The sequence below is a fragment of the Bubalus bubalis genome, chromosome 23 (genome assembly GCF_019923935.1).
Source record: "Bubalus bubalis isolate 160015118507 breed Murrah chromosome 23, NDDB_SH_1, whole genome shotgun sequence".
NCBI lineage: Eukaryota > Metazoa > Chordata > Mammalia > Artiodactyla > Bovidae > Bubalus > Bubalus bubalis.
This window is the reverse complement of record NC_059179.1, coordinates 51,066,967-51,088,896: the sequence shown is the minus strand read 5'-3', so window position 1 is coordinate 51,088,896 and position 21,930 is coordinate 51,066,967. Positions and strand designations below refer to the sequence as shown.

The 21,930-nt window shown below is 66.0% G+C and overlaps 1 protein-coding gene and 1 long non-coding RNA gene across 2 annotated transcripts; one reads left to right on the top strand and one right to left on the bottom strand.

The window, feature by feature from the left end:
* Nucleotides 1–868: 868 nt before the first annotated feature.
* PWWP2B (PWWP domain containing 2B) lies at nt 869–21,355 on the bottom strand. Its single transcript, XM_025274471.3, has 3 exons — nt 21,087–21,355; nt 11,897–13,474; nt 869–1,357 (listed from the first exon to the last, which is right to left on the bottom strand). Exons 1-2 carry the CDS (start codon nt 21,209–21,211, stop codon nt 11,914–11,916), a joined length of 1,686 nt encoding a protein of 561 aa, XP_025130256.3. The 5' UTR covers nt 21,212–21,355; the 3' UTR covers nt 869–1,357; nt 11,897–11,913.
* Nucleotides 7,395–11,789, top strand: LOC123331460. The gene is made up of 3 exons (XR_006548118.2): nt 7,395–7,530; nt 8,789–8,902; nt 11,662–11,789. It is a non-coding gene; the product is annotated as an uncharacterized LOC123331460 (long non-coding RNA).
* Nucleotides 21,356–21,930: the final 575 nt, after the last annotated feature.

The window sequence follows — 21,930 nt, the reverse complement described above, 5'->3', positions numbered from 1 at the left end:
CTGCCCCGAATCGTGGCCTGGGTTCCGCTGGACGCCAGGGCAGGGGCCGGAAGGGGGCTCCCCGGGGAGGTGGGGGCAGGCAAGGAGAGGACCAGCTCCCCTTCCTCCAAAGCAGCCCCTCTGCCCCCCAGGATCCACGCAAGGCTCCCCTCCCGCCATGGACCCTGGGGGGCAGGCTCTTGGGGTAGAAAGGCCTTGACTGGAACAGCTCCCCCTGGGGGGTTGACTGGTGAGACTTTTGAGAGAAGGGCTCTGCTGTTCCACAGGCAAGGGTCAAGCGCAGACCACCAGGCCCCCAGGGAAGGGAGGCCCACCCCTCTTCTGTCCTGGAGAGGACCCCTCCAGCCTGGCCCGGAGTAGTCCTGCTGCGTGTGTGGGGGGGCGGGGGTCATACCGCAAACCTTCTAGTAAAGCCAGGAGCAGACAGAGGCCCACCCTCCACTCTGGGATGTCCCTCAGCTCCGCAGGAGCAAACCAGGAAACCAGGGGGAGAGCTTTCACAGGGAAAAACCAGAGCAAAGTTCTCTACCTCCTGAGTTGTTGCTTTCCCCCGCAAAACGTCGTGCGGTCAGAAAGCCCTGGGCAGGCCAGGAGAGGCTGAGCCGAGCCCCCGCCGGGGAAGAGGGGTGCTTCCCCCAGAGCAGGGGCCCGGCCCCCAGGGAAGAAGGGACGCGACCTCAGAGCCGCCAGCACCCGAGGGCTCAGTACCCTCTGGAGGGGCACACCGCTCAGGCCTGCCAGAGCCAGGGCACTTCCGCTCACATCTCTCTATTCTCCTGCATTTAAACCAAGAGCAGAGCTGACTTTATCTTTCTTCTTTTCGGTCTTTAAAGCGACAAAAAGGGGTATGGAATGGACTCTTACAAACGACAGGTGAGGTGTTTATTCTTTTCATGTTGCAGTTTGACTGCAGAGCGGCAGCCTGGGACGGGCGGAGACCGCGTGCCTGGCGGGATGGGAGCCCGGGGCAAGTCAGGGTTCGCGGGGGGCGGCGGCGGCCCGCCACGCGCAGCTGCTCGTGCCCAGGCCGGCAGGGAGGTGCCGGGCACTCTGTCCTCGGGGGGCTGCCCTCCCTGCTGGACTCCGGCCTCTGAGGAACCAGAAAAGCTCGAGACTGTGTGGTGGGAATAAATACATTTGGCCGAGAAGAGCCGCTGTGCGCCGGGCGGGGGTCAGTCCTCACGGGCAGACCCGCCGGCTCCCTGCAGAGGTCCGGAACCTGGCTGACCCCGAGGGCGGGGTCTCCGCATACAGCCAACCAGAAGGCTCGCAGCGTCCTCGGGTGGGGCGGGGGTGTGAAGGACGCCTGCGACGTTGAGAGCTGCGGGAGGACAGCCCTTCCCTCAGCGTTGGTGACCTGGGGGAAAGCAGAGAGGGACAGAGTAACTCATGTCAGCATCCAGGGCAAGGGGCAGGCCAGCGCCAGGCCAGAGTGCCCGCCCCGAGCGCTCCTGGGCCAGACCCTCAGCCTCCGTGGGCCTCAGGGACCCCACCCCCAGTTCCCACCAGCCCAGGGGTCCTGCCTCCCATGGTGCCCCGCCCCCTCTCCTTGGGCAGGGCCCCCCGCCCCTGCACCCCTGCCTGCCAGGGGAAGGGCTGGGATCCTCTGTGGCTCAGGGACCCAGACCACAGGCTGGTCTGGCAGCCCCGGCCCTGGGCCAGGCTCACAGAGGCTGAAGTGAGGCCGGCCGCTCTGGAACCTTCCAGCCACTCGGGGCTGGGGCTTTCGGGGAGCTGATAGCTGGGTGCAAGGCCCAGAAGGCCCCAGTGTGGGTATGACGGGTGCCCCTGGAGACACACGCCCCCTCGCTGGGAGCCCCACCCACAAGAGGCGCCCTCCTGGCTCAGGAGACCCCCTGGGGCGGGGGGCGCGGAACAGACCTTGGACAGGGAAATCCTTTCTCAAGCGGGTGGGGAGCCCAGGCTTCCACCCTGCCTCTTGACACACCCCCGCCTCCCATCTGACAACCAGGGGCTGTCCAGCAGGTGAACCTGGCCACAGGGGCAGCCGACACCTTGGCCCAGAGTCTCAGGGTCAACCCCCCCACCAAGGAAAGCAGGGGGCTTGCAGGGAAGAGGCCTTCCTGAGTGCAGCAGACGGGGGAGAGTGTCCACCAGCGCCCCCACCCTCCAGCCCTCCAGGCCTCCCGGGAGGCTCCAGGATGGGGTGCAGCCTGGGAGGAGGAGGAGGGCGAGGCCCGGTGTCCAACAGGAACAGGAGGGCCACGCACCCTGCAGCTCCCCGCCCACATCTTGTTCCTGCACGGGGACGACAGGCAGGCTGGGCCGGGGCCCGGCGCAGACCCCGAGAGCCCTGAGACTGCCCGGCCGCGGGAAAGCCCAGCCTGCCCCGGGGAGGGGCCCCGGGGTGTGTGTGGGGGGCCTGGGGGCCAGCCACCCCAGCCCAGGCCTCAGGGCGAGGAGCCTCTCGGACATGCCCGTGCAGCTGACACGCCTGCCCCGGGGCGCGCAGAATCATGAGACGAGAGCGAGCAGTGGTGTCTGACGCCACCACATTTCGGAGAGGTCTGTTCACAGGGTGGTCGTAAAGGGAAACAAAGGCTCGGCGTCTCTGGGGCGCTGAGGTCTCCACTTCTCTCAGAGCGCTGGGGCCCAGTGAAGACACACAGATGGCCCACAGTGAGGGAAATGCGACTCTGCAGAGGACGGAGCTGAAGAGAAACTAAATGTGCCATGATTACCTGTGTGGATAAGCTGCAATTTTTAATATCAGCACCGAATCTTGATTTAGCCAGAAACTACGCTTGTGTGTATGTGTGGCAGGGGAACGGGGGTTATAAGGCTGCAAAATCTTCCTTTTCCACAGGAAAACTGTCCATAAAGAACGCTTAAGTTGGGAAATCATGAGACAAGAAGCAGGATGAGTGTAGAAACGTGGAGAGAAATCCTTTCATTATACACTTCATGTCACTAGCGGGTTTTCAAACCGTGAATGTAGGTAACTTTGGTTGGTGGTTTAGTCTCTTAAGTCGTGTCCGACTCTCATGATCCCATGGACTATAATAGCCTGCCAGGCTCCTTTGTCCATAGGATTTTCCAGGCAAGGACACTGGAGTAGGTTTGCCATTCCCTTCTCCAGTGGACCTTCCTGATCCAGGGATCAAACCTGGGTCTCCTGCACTGCAGGCAGATTCTTTACCGACTGAGCTACCAGGGAAGCCCATGTAGCACTGCTTTGGATGAAAATTCAGTAAGGCTTCCCTTGTGGCTCGGGGGTAAAGAATCTGCCCACCAACGCAGGAGACACAAGTTTGAACCCGAGTCCAGGAAGATCCCAGAGGCTGTAGAGCAGCCAAGCCCGTGCACCATGACTACTGAGCCTGTGCTCTGGAGCCGGGGGCTGCAACCACTGAGCCCTCGTGCCAAGACCCTGTGCTCCGCAACAAGAGAAGCCCCAGCAATGAGAGGCTCGCCCAGCACAACCGGAGAAATGCCTGTGCAGCAACAGAGACCCAACACAGCCAACAATGAACACACAAATTTAAAACAAAAAATTAAGCAAAAAGAGATGTGCTCAGGAACATCTCACTCTACTGTGGACAAGGAACCAAAGCCTTTCTTCATTTCTGTTTAAAATGTAAAACCCCAGAGATGGATGTGCACAGAGCAATGCAAATGATCCTGCGGCGGCCTGCGTCCCCGAGGGGGAGGGACGACTCGGGAGGCCTCCTGCTGCCGTCGCTGCTCTCAGTGCAGCCTGCGAGCAGTGACCCCACTGGCCGCGCCGCAGCAAGATGCACGGACACTCGCCCGCCCGCAGCCAGTCATCAGGCTGACTTCTCTCCTCCCCCCAAGGCTCCGGGGAAGCTCCTGGCCTCGAGCGGCAGCCCCACTCGGGGTCTGCAGGAGGAACCCCCCTCTGCCCCACCCCCGTGCCTCCCCACCACCTCAGAGCTTGGTCACAGCATCCACGGGAACAGCCACACTCGGAAACTCCAAGTGCCCCATTAATGCAACATTTCAGCATTTAAAGGGGCTCAAATCAAAGGCAACCCCACATCGCTGCAGAGACACTGGGCCTGGGGCTGATTCGAGTGGCCACAACCCCTTTAAAGCCATGGCCCTCATTAGGGAGATGCCCCAACAAGCCTGCGCCCTCTGCGACCAGAGGCCTCTCCCAGCAGGAGGAACATGGATGTGGAGGCCCCGGGGGGTTGGGTCCCACCTCCCAGTCTGACACTCCCTGCCTGGGGCAGCCAGCTGGTGGCTCTCGAAAGGCCGCGGGTCGCTTCTCTCACCCCCGCACCCCCGCCGGCCGACACCACCCCTCTTCAATAATGGGGTGTTCCCTCTGGGCAGGGTGGCCCCGTCCCTCCACCACGACAACCCCGGGCAGCCCCCAGAGCCCCCAGCCCCGCACCCCACCTCGACACTGCAGGAGGGGCACAGGTTCGCGGCAGGCATCCCGGGAAAAGCTCACCTTCCTAGCTCCCCAGGAGGAAGCCCCCAGGGGGTGACTGTGGCCTGACTCACAGATGATGCCTAGGAGGGTGGCCCAGGGCAGCTCGGCGGGTGCACAGCCTTCCACGTCCACGCACAGGGCCTCTGCCACAGCTCCGCCCATCCACGTGGCCCATGAAGGCCTAAGGCTCGGCCACTGCCCCTACCCTGCGGAGACCAGCACAGCCTTGTGGACCCTGAGCACCTGCCTGGCCAGACCCCTGCTTGGTCCTGTGGTCCCTTCAGCCACATGCAGGCTGCACCAGGTCCGGTGAGACCCTGGCCAGGTAACTGGGGAAGGGGCGGGTCCCAGGACGCCAGCTCCCCGGGGCGCAGCCTGGAAGGCTGTTTGTTTCCCTGTGGGGACACGCGGAGGGTTGACACGTGGCCCACTTCCTCATCCAGAGACCCAGGCAGCCCCTTCCTCCAGCCAGTGCTCCCCTGCCTGTCCAGATCTGCCATGGAGACGAGGTGTGGGTGCCTCCAGCTCAGAGTTCTCAACCCAGAGACACAGCGGGGCCGAAGTCAACGGGCCCAGAGCCTGTCTCCAGGCCCCGCCCTCCCCACGGGAAGCACCTCCTGTCGCCCAGGGTGCTGAGTGGGCGGATACGCCTGGGCACGGCTCTGGGCTCTGCCTCCCGAAGACCAGGGCTGCCTGCTGCACAGGGAAGAGCCTCCCTGGAGACCTGTCTCCCCACTTGCAGGACAGGGTGCCGCAGCCCAGCGTGCAGGGCGCCAGGAACCCAGCACCGGGCTGAGCAGGGGCGGGCCATGCAGAGTGCCCAGGCCTCCGTGGGCATTCCTGCGTGCCGGGCAGTGTGTGGGTCTGAGTGTGTAGGAGCTGATTTCCTCGAAGGGGAGACCCCAACAGGACCGCAAAGAACAGGACCAGGATGTGAAGAAGCCCTGACACACAAGGATGCCAGGACGGGGAACCCCGAGGTGTGCGGCCCGTCGGGGTCACGGCCGTGCCTAGAGCGCTCAGGATTCCCTCCTCGACAAGGCAGTGGCGGCCAGCGGGCACAGGAAAGGCTGGGCACAGCTGCCTTACCACTCAGAGCCAAGAGACAGTGGGCGGCGCCCCTGTGTGTCCGCTTCCGTCATGAACACAGGAGGACAGGCAAGCACGGCGGGAAGGCAGTCTGCAGGACAGGGTTGGCCCGGAGGAGCCCGGATGATGCTCAGACGGACCGGGAACCCTCGTAACACGCACCGAATGACAGACACCAACCAGAATGTACAGGAGTCTCCAGAGGTGAAAAGAAAGATGGAATCAGTGACTAACGGTGCCTGAGGTCATGACAACCCCGGAGGGGGCCCTGTCCCCATGACTCGGAAACAGGACTCTAACGTGTCCCCTGAAGGGCAGACCCCAGGCACAAAAGGCCTAGGGTTCCCCCAGATTGCCCGAGCTGGTGGCCTCCCTGTCCCGAATGATTCCATATATGATGTAGTCTGCACATTAACATTTGACAGATGTCAACTTTTACATTTGACTGCTGTGCTACTAAGAACTAAGAATTTCAGTACAAGGGGGCAGAGATACAAATAAAGTGGTAAACAAGTAAAAAAAAAATCTGAATTAGAAGAGTCCATGTGAAATCATATCTCTTTTCTCCTGAAAGAAAGTAGCTCCAGGTCTCTGAACTGCGAAGGGCAATTAACGACCTGGGAACAACACGACCCACGGCCAGTAGCCCTCACCCAGGCAGGACGGCTGGACGCCACGCCCCGGAGAGGACCCAGAGCCCCTCAGGAAATGGGGGACCCCGGGCCTAGGCTGGAAATGCCACGCAGACGGAATCCCGTGTCCTGGCGGAGAGCCAGGCCCGCGGCCAGGGACGGCTGTGCTCCTCAGGTGGACTCAGGGGCTGAGCAGCCCACAGACAGCGATGCATCAAGGGTCATTGGCCTGGATGAAAGCGGTCAGCCCTGTTTACCATGGGCACCTGGTCAGCTGGAAGGCCTGGGCCCTCGTCTGAAGACCACATCTGCATGTGACCACTGACGCTGCACGTGGCTAAGGAGCAGATCGGGTCACTGGACAGAACGGCCTCCCGGCAGGCAGCTGAAACCCCGCCACCCGTGGAGGGTCCCACCCGAGTCCCGGGGCACAGCGGTGCAGAGCTCAGGGCCTGGGTCAGCCCCTGCCCGCGCACCCAGGGGCCTCGGACCCTGGGGGAAAGAGGGACGGGCACTTGGAGCTGTCTGTGGCCAGCTGAGGCTAAGGCGCCTGCAGGAGGGGCACTGCTGTCTCTGAAGGCACAGGCCCGGAGGCCCTCCCGCGGCCCCTCCCCCAGGCCCGAAGGCCCTCCCGCGGCCCGCAGGGACCCCAGGGCCCCAGAGGAGCGCCTCCACACCCAGGCCCGTGTCCTGTGCCGCCCGGTGCCCACCTGGGAGGCCATGCAGAGGGGCGGGGCCCAGGCCTCGAATCACAGGCCTGAATTTCCTCTGGAACAAAATAATTACCACCTTCGCAGACAACCTGAGCTCGCTGAAAGCAAGGCGGAAGTCAGCTGAGAAGCGGAGGCACGTTTTTATTCAGAGTTGGAAGAAAGCAACGCCTCTCTGGGAGTTGGTGATGGACACCGAGGCCTGGCGTGCTGCAGTCCACAGGGTCGCAGAGGGTCGGACACGACTGAGCAACTGGACTGAGCTGAACTGAAAGCCTGTCTGGGACGCCGGGCCCGCAGATACAGCTCTGGAAAGGAGAAGCCCAGGAGGAAGCCGGAGCCTGGGGACAGGATCTGGAGGCCTCCGCCCGCGTGAGCACGGCTCCAGCGGGGTGAGGCGGGGTGGCCGCCAGGAGCCAGACTGTAGGGCTTCCGGGCTGGCTTCCCGGCCGCTGTCTTCAGTTCCCACGAGAGTCACCTCGTGAGGCTGAAAGTGCTGCTGGGACCCAGCCGTGTGCACAGCCTCCTGCGGGGCAGGGCGCCTCCCTCGCCCTGGACCCCCAGCCCAGCCGGACGGGGATGCAAGCTGTGCCCGCACCCATGGGGGCTGCTGAGTGGACAGAGGATGTGGTGGGCGACCGGGGTACCCCCCGGAGCCGTGGGGAAGACATGACAGGTGTGACGAGAGGAGGGCTCTGAGAGAGCGGATGAGGCTGGAGGGGGCCTCCCAGGGCCTCGTGGGGAGAGGCAGACGCGGCTTCCATACAGCGGGGGCCCCCGACGATGAGGCTGCTGGTGCGGCCACGGGCCCGGGGCGCCCGAGCCCCCAGCAGCTGCGAGAGGCTACAGGACCCGCCCCGGAGCCCCAGGAAGAGAACCTGGGTTTTGCATTTGGCCTCCAGAGGTTTCTGCGTTTCCCGCTGGCCTGAGACAGGTCATCTGGGACAGCAGCCTCGGGAAGCCACAGAGCCGAGGCTCACCCCAGGATGCACTCCGCTTAGTAAAACCAGGAGCTCCCCAGGGAGGCACAGCTGAGAGACCCCGAAAGCTCTGGCCTGCAGGAAGTGGCTGCCTCGGGCCTGCCCGGCTCACGGGGAGCCTGAGAATTTCCCGCTGGGCTGAGAGGCGGGGCACTCACCCCAGGGAGGCACACAGCTCTGCGGGGCTTCGGGACACCTGGACGCTGCTCCCATAACCCCTGACTGCCCGGGGCCCAGGGTGCGCTCCCAGGGACCCCGCGTCCAGTAGATGCTCTGTTACCGCTTGCCCTGGATGGGGCCTGTGGGCCAGGCGTGGCCCCCACCCAATCCAGGCTCGCCTGCCACCTCCCCGGGGGTCCTGGGTCCACCCGCCTCTCTACTGGCCTCCTTCCTGGGCTCCCAGGGGCCTCACACCTCTGGTCACCGCTGTCTGCCTCTCCACCACTCTGAGCTCCACCCACTCCACGGGGCCCCCTCCCCACACCCCTTGCGCCTGCCAGTCCTGAACCACCACTTGGCCCCAACCCTCCTCTGAGGCTAGACCCTGAGCCGCCTCTGCGCTCAGACCCAGGCACGGGGACGCTGACGAGATGCTGAGGCTGGCGAGGGTGCAGGGGTCCCGGAGCTCTAGGCGTGCCCAGCAGCCCCAGCCCACCCCCAGGGCCTCTGCCCCTGCTCCCCATAGCCCCCTGACTCCCCGTCCTGGTCTCAGCTGCTGTTCTGTGGCACAGCCTCCCCCATCATACCGCTGCCCACAGCCGGGGCATCTTTCCAACACAGGACCGTCACCCCCGGCTTAATGTCCCACCGTGGCGCCCCTTCTCTGAGGGCAAGGCCACAGCTGGTGGTCTCTCCCTGCCCCCAGGGACAGGCCCAGCTCCCTCCTGCCTCCGATGCCCATCTTCACCCTATTAACTTCCTGTTCTAATCTCGGCTGTACGTCACCTCCTCCAGGAAGCCTTCCCAGAGCCCCAGTCCCAATCAGCTTCCTCACCAGACACTCCGCCCGGAGGCCCTTGTCCCCTTTTCAGCACATTCCTGCGCGTGATCACACATGAATCTGGAGAGGTGAGTCACAGCCCTCCCCCCGCCCACCAGGCGAGGGCCACGGTGACTATACACTTCCGTCCGCATCCAGCAGAGCATCTGGTCCTGGCTGGGTCGGGGGGTGTGCGAGTGGGGAGGGAAGCGGTGACCACGGGGTCTGAGGGGAAGAGGCCGGGGGCTCATGCCACACCTGGCAGGTGGGGGGGCCTGACCCGCCCTGCCCTGGGGGCACCCCCGTCAGTCACACCTGCGGGGCCCTCGCCCCTGATCAGTGGGCACTAGGAGCTGCCCGGCCCATCCGGTCAGGAGCACAACCCTGCCTCACGGGGGGATGCGGAGGAGCCTGGAGTACACAGCCAGACAGGTCACTCACTCACCCTCCACCTGGGGGCACGTGCCCCTGCCACCCCAAGACAGACAGGAAGCTGGGGCTCAGACGGGGCTGGGTCCATGCCTGCTGGGTGCCTGTTCCCCGCCATGGCACACAGGGCTGGGGGCAGGACCTGCCGGCCTCCCCAGTGCCCTGGCCGCCGGCCCCTGGGCAGCTCTCAGGATGCTCACGTGGGCACCCACCTCCCGGCGGAGCCTCCAGCAGCCCTGCAAGGGGGCGGGGTATCTCGGGGTCGAGGTCTGGGCTCTCCGGAGTCCAAACCCCACGTTCCCCACACGGCCTCCATCAGCCCCTGGGGATGGCAGGGCCCTGCGCCAGGCTGGGGAGCCACGTGGGGCCGCAGGACTGCCTTTCCCAGCAGGCCTCCTGCCGAGCTCCCAGCCCTGGGCCCACCCTCTGGCACCCGGCTCCTGGACACCCCGGCCCTGCCCCCAGCACCCCACAGGGCTCCCCACCTGCATCTCACACAGGTTCTGCGGGGACCCCCTGGGCCAGCCCCAGCGCCCTCAGCTTGCCCGGGGAGCCCACAGGGGAACCCACCTTCCCCAGCGAAGGCAGCTCCCTGTTTCCCCTTCAGAGAGCAGGCCAGACAGGCTGCCCGCCAGACACTTGACACTTGAAAGCAAGTGTGCCCACCGGAAGACCACTGACCCCACCCGAGCGCGAGACCCCGGCTGGCTGACGCCCGCAGACCAACCACCTGGCTGGCACAAACCTCAGCAGTCTTTAATCCTCAAGAAACAAAACCCAAAAGCCCATCAAGCAAAACCACTTTGCTTTGGCGCCGAAAGGATTCAGCAACCCCCCACCGCCCCCCCACCCCAAGCTCCCAGAGCCCCAGGAGCCAGGCCCCCGCAGCAGGCAAACTTGTCTGGTGAGATTCCTCCTCTGCCTCCAGATAAACACAGCGAGCCCTGAACCTAAGGGGCTGCCTTCTCTCTCACAGGGTTTGTGGGCAAGCCGCCCACCGCCCCAGGCCAGAGACAGGGTGGGCCGGGCTGGGAGCAGAAGGGCACGGAGAGAGACAGGGCCCGAGTGGTCCCCAGGCCAGTGGGATGCAGCCGCAACAGAGAGATGCCAGGGAAACGGGAGGCCGGGCATCGGGGCCTTCTCTGGGCCCCTCCCCATGGGGTGCCCTGACTCGACACCCTCGCTGGCTTGACGCCCCCTACCCCAGGGCGGTGCCACGCCCACACCCCACACAAAGGCCAGAACCGATGGAGGAGTGCTGGGTTCCTGGGAGGAGTTTGTGCCCAGAGTTCTGGGAGCACTCAGGAGGCACAGGGAAGGGGAGGAGGGGGACGAGGCCTCAAGAATCCCAGCAGGGACACCAGACCAGATGTGCCCCTCGTCCCTGCTTCTTCAGTCCCAGGACCCGCTGCAGCTCGCCCAGCAGTGAGGCGGCAGCAAGCACTCCCTGAACCCCCTCCCCGGCCACCGGCCAGCCGACCCACCCAGCCCTGAAGGCTGGCGTTGCCCGGGAAGTCAGCACAGACAGGTGGACAAGCTGGAGAGCCAGGCCAGACAAGGTCACCCGAAGGTCCAGAGACGAGGGCAGAGGCCCAGATGAAGGACAGACCCCAACTGAGTCAGGGGCGCTGGCCTGAGGCCACGGGGCCAGGAAGGGGCCATGGGGTGCCCCGCACTAGGGACCCTGACATGCCCACTGTGGTCCACCGAGGCAGCCTGGAGCCTCGGGTGGCCACAGCCTGCCTGGAGCCAGCAGAGGAAGGGGCCGGCGCTCGGACCTGCTGCTGCCCAGGGCCAGGGCTGGGGCATCAGACACTACCAACCCCACCTCCTTGCGTCTCAGGCCCCGGGAGCGCTCACAGCACACGGCTCGGCCCCTCGCTATGTCCCGACAGCCCGCGAGGCAACCAGACAGGTCACACAGTGACCCACCCCACCTGGGGACACCTGGCCCCACAGAGGCTCCAGGTGGGGCCATGGCCGGGGGTCCCACAGAGTGCCCCCGGGGTTGGAGACAGAGGCCATGGTACTGGACAGGGCAGATCCTGGATGCCCTCCAGGAGCCTGGAGCTGCAAGCCCCAGGCACCAAGCCATGGCTGATGAAGAGGAGTCCCCCTGGCACCAGGAGAGGGGCACTGGGCCACAGGCATCACCTCTGGGGGAAGGCAGCTGAGCGACCTTCCTCCTTTCTGCGAAGTTGGACCCTTGGACGCACCTGCCAGCCTGCAGTAGGGGAAGGGCAGGAGGGAGACTGCCCCGTCTGTCTGAGAGGGAAGAGAATCAGAGCAAGCCCCTCCTGTGCCCACCCCAGCCACCGGCTCTCCCCTTTCTCCAAAACACGAATGGAGGAGCAAGCAGATCTTTCATGGCCTTTGAAAAATGGCCACAAAACACAAACTAACTCTGTTCTCTGCCCAGGTGGCTGACGACTCGCCCACTCTTAAAGCATCTCTTCTGTGATCCGAAACGTTGGGGGGACGTTACCAGCGAGCAGGACGATCTTCCAGACCACCCATTTCGGAGCGGCGAGCCAGCCTGGCCAAGGGCATCCCTCACCCCCTGGCTCACCGAGGCCCAGGCTGGAGGCACAGCCCAGCCACGGACACAGGCTCAGCGCGGCTGGAGAGAAGCAGCCCTCCACGCACACACTCACCTGGCTGGGAACCCGGGTTATGTTTCGAACTGGGTTAAGAGCTCCCTTATTTCTGGGGCCACATGCTGGGCGGCATTGGCGGCCTCTGTGATAGCTTTCCGATACATCCCCTTCTTCTTACGGTTAAATCTCAGTTTGAAAAATTCAGAGAAAGGGGACAGTTTTGAGGTTGACAAAAATGACGTAGTTGGAGAACCAAACCACGAGACTTTCGCTTCTTGCCAGGAGGGCTCCCCGTCCTCTTTCTGGCTAAGACTAATGTCCAGGACACGTGCTGGCCACCAAGGGAAGCCGTGAACCTTACCCCACACAATGTCCCCTACAGCCACGGTCCTCCCGTCCTCGGTAACGCACTTGGAGACGCTCTGCGTGTGCAGCCTGACCGTCAGGGGCGGGACTGTGGGCCTCGTGCCCTTGGATGAAGAGGGCACGCCATCGCCGGGCGAGAGGTCGCAGGTGTCCGGCAACGTCCCGTCCGAGCCGGATGACTTGGACTCATCCAGGCTGTCGCTGCTCCACGCCAGCTCGCCAGTACAGCCGCTTCTCCCGGGGCAGGTGGCGAGGAAAGCCAGCCCAGCATTGTCAGGTCCGTGGGCACCCCGGGGACACCCCTTGCAGTCATCGTCCTCGCCAGAGCTCGCAGAGGACGAGTCCGCCAGCCCGCCGCGCTGGGCGGCGCCGTCGGCCGGGGGCCCTTGGCCCTTGAGTTCCTGCACCAGCTCGGCCCTGTAGACGGGCTCCTGCTCGCCAGCCCCCAGGCGGCGCGGCTTCAGGCGGATCTTGGGGGGCGGCGGGGCGGCCCCGGGGGGCAGGGGCCGCGTCAGCTTCAGCTTGGGGATGGAGGCGGGGGCGCCTGCGGCCAGCCGGTCCCTGGGAGGCTCGGGGTCCGGGCCTCCAGGCGAGGCCGGGGGTGGACAGAAGGGCTCCAGGGAGCCGTGCACGCGTGGGGGGATCTCCACCACCTCCCCGGTGCCCTGGGGCGTGCTGTAGGAGATCTTAATGGCCGGGCTCCGCGGCACCCCCGGCCGCGCCTCCTCCCGCCGCGCGCGCCTGCTCCTCTTGGCGGCGGCCGCGTCGCCTCCTCCGTCGGGTTCCTCGGGCTTGCGGGGCTCCCTGCGCGGCCGGGGGGCGGCGGGGGGCCCGGGGCTGGCCTCCGGGGGGCTCTGGGTGCTCTTGCACTTCTCACACAGCACTTGGCGCGGCCGCAGGCGGATGGGGCTCAGGGCCAGGCGGCCGGGGTCACGGTTGCGGGACAGGCGCCGGCGGGTCCTCTTGACACCCCTGGGCGGCGGCTGCGGCACCCACTGCCGGTAGGTGTTCCTCAGCCAGAGCGGGGGCGGGAACGGGGCGCCTTCGAAGTAGGGCGGGAACGGGGGCAGGCTTCCGGCCGTCAGCGGCGGGACCAGCGGCGGGGGCGGCTGGGGGGGCCCGTCCCCGCCTTCAGGCTCCGGGGGGCCCGTCCCCAGGGGCATGGCCTCCGCGTCTCCCTCCGCGGGGGACGGGCCGTGGCAGCCGTTGACAGGGACGTCCTGGGCCTGGGTCAGCGGAGCCAACGGGGGCAGGCCGAAGAGGCCAGACCTGGTCATGGGGAGACAGAAAGGGGCGGTCAGCACAGGGAGGACCCCCGCGCCCAGCCCCCGCGCGGGGGGCGGGGCCCAGCAGGATCTCCCGGCTTTAACAGAGGCACGCCCCCCAGCACCCGCCTGGGGCAGCCCAGGTGCGGGCTGCGTGCTCTGAAATCAGGCGCTCAGCATCAAGCCCACGGGCCAACAGGCACTGAGCGTCCAGGCCTCCGTTCCTGGAACGAGGAGAACTCACAGCTGCAGACCCGGAGGCCCAGGAAGCCGGCAACTGGGGCCTCCGTTCCTGGACAGGCCTGGCCCAGCCTGTGGGGACCCGGCTGCTGTGTGGTCAGTGGCCCCTGCCCACAGGCCTCATCCGCTCACCCCCTGCTCCCTGAGGGCAACACTCTCATAAGGAAGATCCCGCCTGCATCCCCAGGGGGACCGACAGGCCCAGGAGAGCCCACGGGACCGGGGTCTCTGGTGCAGAGTGTGTCTGGGGGTGGGGGCCACTCACGGCCAAGCCCAGTAAGCCCCAGGCCTGAGAGTCAGCCTGCTCCCCCCGAATGCTGCTTTCAGGTGAGGGCATCTCCCACAGGCGGCCCCTGCCCACTATGACCTGGAAGAACCACCCCTCCTGCTTGGTACCCCGGCCCCTCCCCTCCGTTCTGCAGGTCCAGAGAAGGCAGGAGGCCGCCCTCCCACAGAGACCCACAGCTGAGGCCAAGCACGTGGCCAGCACCCCAGGGCTCCCCAGAATGGCCCGCGCTTGCTTCGAATGGCTTCAGGGCAGCACCCTTCCAGAGCGCTGGCCAGCCGGCCTCGCATGCTGGGGGCGTCTGAAGTCACATCTCATGAGGGAGCCAGCCGCTCCTGAAGCAGCAGAACACCACTCCAAACAACGACAGCCAAGCCCAAACAGGCTGCATCTCCCCCGGCAGCGACACACCCCTGCAAACACCGTGGTTCCATTTGTAAGACCGCTTAAGCTAAAAGCTGTTAGTTTTCATTTTCCAGCACAGAACAGACTTTCAGACAAGAGTTTAGAATACTGCACCTCCAAAAAAAAAAGAATACTGCACCTCCATCTCTCCCTCCCTTGTGTAATTCAATCACAGCAGAAAAGATAAGTGAGCTTTGCTGTTTTGAAGTTTCCAAGTGACTTCTGCTTCTACTGTTCCCCAGAAGAACCAAGGCTGCTAAGACCGACCGACTGACCATGGCAGCTCCGTCTGCAGCCAGGTGGCCCCGGGCACCTGTGGCCGGAAGGCTCCTCCCCGCCCCCCCCAGGGGATGGGTGCCCAGGGACACAAGGAGGCTGGGAGCCAGGTGCAGGCCACTTGAGAAGCGGGGACCGTAGAGGCGGGCGAGAGGGCTGAAGGCAGCGGCCAAAGGCCCACGGCCTCCCTGACGGTCCGTCACGGGAGGGCACGTCCGCCATGGGAACGCTGTCCAAGTTCTGTTGAATTCAAAATCACCAGTGAATGCCCAGTGCTGTGCGCTGTGCTAAGCTGCTCCAGGCACGTTCAGCTCTTTGCAACCCTGTGAACTGTAACCCACCAGGCTCCTCTGTCCATGGGATTCTCCCGGCTAGATTACTGGAGTGGGTTGCCATTCCCGACACCAGGGGATCTTCCCCACTCAGGGACTGAACCTGAGTCTCTTGCATCTCCTGCATTGGCAGCTGGGTTCTTTACTGCTAGCGCCACCCAGGAATCACATCAAACTTTATCACATCTGAAAGTGAAGTTGCTCAGTTGTGTCTGACTCTTTGTGACCCCATGGACTGTAGCCTGCCAGGTTTTTCCGTCCATGGGATTTTCCAGGCAAGAATACTGGAGTGGGTTGCCATTTCCTTCTCCAGGGGATCTTCCCAACCCCGGGGATTGAACTCGGGTCTCCTGCAGTGCAGACAGACTCTTTACTGTCTGAGCCACTGGGGAGTCCCAGTTTAGAGCCATTAAGGGAAACTTATCTAAGGCCATCTCCCCTGAATCTAGTCTTCATGGGAGAGCTGCTGGAGGGGGTGGAAGGTTCACACTTCAATGCCCAGAGGGTCCAGCAAACCAGGGCCCTGGCCTCCTGTCCTCTGCTTGGCCACGAGGATGCAGCTCATTCAGCTGGCTCACCGCTGGCCTGTGACCTGCGAGTGTGACTGAAGGAGGAGGGGGTGAGGGCTGCAGAGAGAGAAAGGTGGGGAGATGGGGGCGGCGTCCAGCCAGGGGCCAGCAGTGGGGACCTGGCCCCTCTGGGGTGGATTCTGCTTGGGGTGGTGGGCAGCCATGGCAGTTTGGCAGTCGATCCCGCCCCCCTGCCCCCCCAGCCCCAGCAGATCAAACCAGGAGGCTGTGGAGGCCGTGAGCCCCGCCCTGGGGTGCAGGCCCCCTGAGCACCGGGCTACCGCCCGAAGGCGGTGCCTCCCTCCAGACGGTGGGTGGCCGGGGACCGCGGCCGTGGCCGGCACGGCAGGCCCCGTGACTGGGGCACTTCCTTCCCGGAGCGGCCGCCCGGCCCTGGCCCCGGCCACACCCACGCCTGCCGGTGGGTAAACAGGGCCGGCACAACCCTGGCTGCCCAGCCGGGGGCCGTGGGCAGAGCCCCGTCTACAGCCCCGTGAGGTGCGCAGGTCACCATCCCAGCTCTCAGCTGGGACAGGGAGGCTGGAACAGGCCAGGGGGCGGGCAGAGTCTGTGCTTGCCCCCCAGCTTGGGTGCCCCGGGGCACAGAGACGGCTCCAGCCCAGGCCCCTCTCTCAGGGAAGGACCTCAGCAGCTTGCCCCCACAGGGCGCCTCCTGGACCCCCGGGCACAAGGTGTGGCACCACTGAGGTCTGTGTGTGACCGTGGGGCTGGGCCCCTGGCAAGGCCGGGCTACGCCCATGTGGGCCTGCACTCAGGGACGGAGGTGCGGCTGGCCTGGCAGAGCCCCTCAGCGACAGTGCAGGGCCTGGCAGGAGGTGGGGGCCCTGGGGCCAGAGACACGGTCTGCCAGGCCCTAGGGAAGGACCTGGGCCCCACTGTCCGCCCTCTGCTGTGCTGAGGGTCAGAGCCTACTGGGCCCTCCAGGCAGCCACCCCCAAGGTCAGGAGAAGGAGCTGGGAGGGGAGCCTGGGGGCTGGGGAGACCCATAGGCAGAGCAGGCCCCCCTACACCCACTTAGAGCAGGAAGCCTGAGGGGGCCTGGAGCAAACCGCAGCCCGAGGAGGGACGGGGGAGACAGAGCCAGGGTGAGAAAGTGGGAAGTTTGCAAGGGCGGCTTTGGCCGTGAGGTTTATCGGGGGTCAGATCCCAAAGCAGGATAGTTCTGCCCCCAAGGGCACAGGAGACAGAGTGCCCAGGGTCCCCCGCTGCTCTGTCCAGGGGAGAGCATGGCTGCCCGCAGGTGCACGGGGCCCGGCCGGCCGTCCCCGGCGCCACAGCAGTGGCCAGGCCTCCGCTCACCCTTGTCCTGGGCTTCATGTGTGCCTCCAGCTAAGCAACCCTCCCAGGGCCACCCTGGTGGGCCCACAGCCAGGAGGAGCCAGCCAGGCAGCCTGCTGGGGCGCGAGACACCCCACACGCCCACCGCTGCCTCCCCTCCGCAGGCCTGGCGCCCAGCAGAAGCCTCTGGGCCCAGCCCGGTTCCCCGGACCTTCCTGCCTCATCCTCCCATGGGGAAAGGCCACCCTGGCGTCCTGTGAAGAGATGGGAAGTCCTGGCTCCTGGAACAGAAGCGCCCTGGGGGCCCACCCCCGGGCCAGGGTCCAGGGAAGCCTCCTGCAGCGGACACGCTGCAGTGGACGCCCACGTGGGCAGAGCCCACAGCCCCGCGCCCCCAGGCGAGGCCCACCCTGCGGCTGGCTGAGTGCCCCAGCGCTGGTTCAGAAAACACATAGCAGCTTCTCTCTCCCACAGGCCTGCCAGACAGACGGCCGGCCAGACAGACGGCCTGCCAGACAGACGGCCAGCCGCAGGGCCGGAGCCGGGGCAGGGGAGGGGCGGGCGCTGTGGGACAGGCGGGCAGGCGGCGCCAGGCTGCCCTGAGGTCCACCTCTGCTCAGGGAGTAGAGAGACAGGAAGTGTGGCCTGGACTCCAGATGCACCCCTCCAGGGCCACCCAGGGGGCCCTGCCCCCCTCCCCAGGGACACACAGGGGACCCTGCCTCCTCCTCCACGGACACAGGGGGCCCTGCCCCCTCCCCCATGGACACACAGGGGACCCTGCCCTTCCCCCAGGGCCACACAGGGGACCCTGTCTCTCTCTGAGGACAGCAACCTAGGATCTCTGCCCCAGCTGCTCCCAGGGTCTTGCATCCAGTGTTTTAGAACCATCAGCATCATCCCAGTGCGACTCAGCTAACTGTGTCCCTCTCACCTCTCCGAGGATGCCCACAGAAACCCAAGGCCAGGCCCCCCACCAACCCTCCTCTCCACCACCCGCCTTGGAGTGGCTCCAGAGATCAGCCATGCCGGCCTGGTCCCCTGGTGAGGCATCTGCCCGCTGGCTGCAGGTCATGCCGGCCTGTGGTGCACTGGGCACCCCCACACTCAGCTCCCCAAGGGCAGGGGAAGAGCCAGTGGGGCCTGGGCGTGTGTGCCTAGGATTGAGCAGGGGCTCCCCCCTGCCCAGGGACCAGCCAGGGCGGGGATTCTTGGCTGGTCTCCAGAGACTGAGTCTCCAGAAGCCTCAGTCGCCACCCCGCTGAGTGACTGAGTCAGTGACAGTCGTTCAGTTGTGTCTGGCTCTTTGAGACCCTGTGGACTGGAGCCCACCAGGCTCCTCTGTCCATGGAATTCTCCAGGCAAGAGTACTGGAGTGGGTTGCCATTTCCTTCTCCACCCCACCCCCCTGGGCGGGTCACAAAGGCCCACACCCAATCTTTCCAGCAGAGGGGCCCAGGAGTCTGTGTGGTGATGGCCCGGGGGATTCACACTGGGAAGTTTAAGAAACCCCAGCTCAGAGGTCAAGGCCAGGCCTGACAGGCAGCTGGCCCTCACGCCCCGCCTGGGGACTCCCTCTCGGAGCCTTCGCTGTCTCTGGGCTGCCCCCTCTGAGGTCCCTGAGCAGAGGCACACCCCAAAGTCGCCTGTGAAGCAACGCCCATGTCTGCCTGGACACGGGAGCCATGGCGGTGCAGCAGGAGACGCAGGGAGTGGGCCCGAGGCTCAGGCCATCTCCTTGCGTGCTGACTGGGTGTGGACTCAAGACTCCCCGAAAACCTGGCTTCAGCCCACATGGCAGCTGGGCAGTAGGTTCAAGGCTGGATGTGGGCACTGGGCACTGAGTGCCTCCCACCTGCTGGGAACTTGGCCTGGCCTCCGAGGACACACGCGTGTTCGGCTCAGGGCCTGCAGCGAGGGGCACCGCCTCCCGAGTGCCCTCAAATTAACACTGGTAGCTGGGCCCCCTGTGAGAACTGCCCGTCCCGGAGGATGCCCCCTGCTCTGCCTGCGTGCTCCAGCAAGGCTAACACACAGTGGTGAGCGGCCCGCGCCCCACGGGGGCACCGCGGGCGCAGTGGCCTGCTGCCCCGGCCTGACCCCACACCAGCCTGCTACTCGGGGACCGCAGGCCCCGGGAGAGGGGTGGTGCCTGCAATCCGAGCCCCCAGCTGCTCTCTCTGCCTGTCAGTGCCCACGCCCGGGAAGGGGCCCGGCCGGTTGGCTCTGTCCCCGTGGCATGGAGGGGAGGGGGAGTGCTCCAGGGAAGGCAGGTGGGTGCTGAGGACCCTGAGGCCTGAGGCCAGGCCCCCTCTGCCAGAGACACCCAGCCCAGGCCTCTGGACCCTGCCTGACAAGCTGGCTGTGAACTTGAGCACCGCAACTCATAATATTATGGGAGAAAAGTGGGATCAGGATGAAACTGAAGGTGACTGCAGAGGAGAGGCGGGGTAGGCAGGGGCAGGGACGGCTTTGGGGCCAGGCTTCAGACAACCGGGGGGCTGGGAGAGGCCAGGTTAAGCCTTAGACTCTCTGTGGGGACTGGGGGCCCACTCAAGCCAGAAAGGGGCGTTGCCCAGCTGAGCTGTGCCCATCGAGGCCCGGTCCCTGGCTCCGTGGGCGGCTCCGGTTACAGCCTCATGTGGCCGTGGCAGGGCGGACGCCCACACGCCCTACAGCTGCCAGTTCCCATGCTGGGATCCCAGCAGAGCCTGCTTCCTCCACGAGCGGGTGGGGAGCGGGTAGGGAGCCATGCAGATCTCTGAACCAGGGCACCCACAGGCCGCAGGGCCCGGAGCCCTGGCTGGAGGCAGAGAGCAAGGGCAGCGAGCCTGCAGCCTCCGCAGACACCCCCAGCCACGAGTCTACCCTGCAGCCTCCTTTGTCCTGAGTTAGGGAGCCCAGAAAATGGGGGGGGGGGGCGCTCCTGCAAGTGTCCGCTGCAGAGAGGAAAGGCCAGGCAGGGCTGTGCAGGAAGGCTGGAGTGCGGCCTGCCTGACGGGGAAGTGCTGGCCACCGGCAGCAGGGGACCTCGGCCACTCCAGGGCGCAGGCTTGGCCCTCCTGAGGGGCTGTGCCTGCAGCCTGCGGGGGTCACCAGGTCCCACCAAGCGCTCCCTGCAGTAGCTGGCTCCGAGCAGGGTGACAAGTCACCTGGGAGGCCATATGTTAAATCACATGACTTGTACATAAATGGCTCTGGCACATCTAATGAGGAGATAACGCCAGCAGGGTGACTGTTGAAAGGTGACAGTCCTCCCGCCACCTCCATGCCGCGGGCACAAACCCGGCCTGCACCTAGGGGCGAAGCTGGGCCTCTGCAGAGGGGAGGTGGTTTAGGATAAGGCCCAGCCGAGCCTCGAGACATTAGCGCCTGATTAATGCCTAATCATTTATCTGCGCGACAGCTAGCTACCATGTGACACTGTATCCAGGAGACTCTTTCCCGCTGCAGAGCTCCCTGCCGCTGGTGCACAGGTGCCTCTCGGCGCGTGGACTTGCCCCAGGCCTGCCTGGGGACCCCCTCCATCAGTGACGCCCGGATCCCGCGGGGCACCCCCTCGCAGCTCTGCAACTTGTCTCTTATCATCCCTGCTCCGCCTGGGGGCTCCTCAACCCCAAACAGTGTTCTCAAATCCTGCCGCCGGACACAACTGCTTGCCCTCTGTCCTCACTTCAGCCCTGACTGCGCCCGGGAGCCGGAAGAGGGCTTTTCAGGGCCCGCGGAACCCCCTCTTGTGAGTAACCCCCAGGCAAGTGCGGCAGCGCACGGGAGCCCCCCCCCCCCGCACCCCCCAACGGATGACAATTCTGAACAGAGCCGAATTCAACAGTGCGTCTGAACAAAGAAAAGTGCGTTAATTATGGCAGACGTGCGGAGTTAGGAGCCCGGCATCGCGGCGGCTGGCGCGGGGGCTCGGGATCCACGCGCCGCTCCCGGGCTCCAGCCCGGCGTCCCCCGCTGTCCCCCGCCCGGCCGCGCGATCCCCCGCCCGAAAACTCGCGACGACTTTGAGAACCACTTTTGCCCCCCGAGAGGCGGCCGCGCTCGCGCACCCCGAAACTGGGGCTGGGGAAACCGAAAGCGCGCGGGCGCAACGCCGCCCCGCCCCGGAGCGGGCTCCGGCCTTGGGCCAGCGCGGGGGGAGGGGGGAGGTGTCCCGAGGGGAATCCGGGGGCGTCCCGGGCTCGCGCCCCCGCCCCCGCTCACTTTTTTGTGCAGTCCAGCAAGATCCCGGCGAAGCTGCGCTCGCCGCAGCTCGCGGTGACCAGCAGCGCGCCGTTGACGACCTGCTCCACCCGCACGGGCAGCCGGCAGCCGGCCCGCGGCTCCATGCTCCGCGTCCCGGCCCGGCCCCCGCCCCGCGCCGGGTCAGCCCCGCGCGTGACGCCGCCCGCCGGCCGCCTGACGTCACAAAGCTCCGCTCGGGGCGGCCTCCGCGAGCGGGCCGGGGGCGCGGGGAGGGGCGCTCGGGGCACCGGCGCCCTTGGACGCGCGCCGGGCCGTGCGGCCTCCCCACCCGGCGCGGAGACGCACTGCGGAGCCCCACCGAGGGGGCAGGATGGGCCGGGATGGGGCAGGGCCGCGCTCCACCCCCGGCGACGCCGGCCGCGAGCGCCAGCCGAGAGGACCTGAGAGCCGGCGCCGGGAGAACGCCCGGGCCCCGGCCCCAGGGACCTCTCCTCGGCGGCCGGGATCGACCAGGGGCGCCTGCCCCTCTCGGCCCCACGGTGTCGCCCCCTCTCCTCGCCCCGGCCCTCCCTTCTCGAGTCCCCGGGTTCCCCGCCTTCGGGTCTGGCGCTCGGGTAGCCACCCGGGCACCGCGGGGAGGAAGTCTCGGCGGCGCGAGCAGGAAGCCCGGCGGGCCGGCGCGAGGAGGCGCGGGGCACCAAGGGGACACGGCGGCCGCCGCAGCCGCCAGGGGATCACTTGACGACCCCCGTGTGCTCGGCGCCTCCCCTGGTGACGGGAGGACGCGCGCTCGGCCCCAGGTTGCCTTCCGCGGGTTGAGGGAGAGTGATCTGCCCTCAAGTCTAAGTCGCATGGCCGCGGG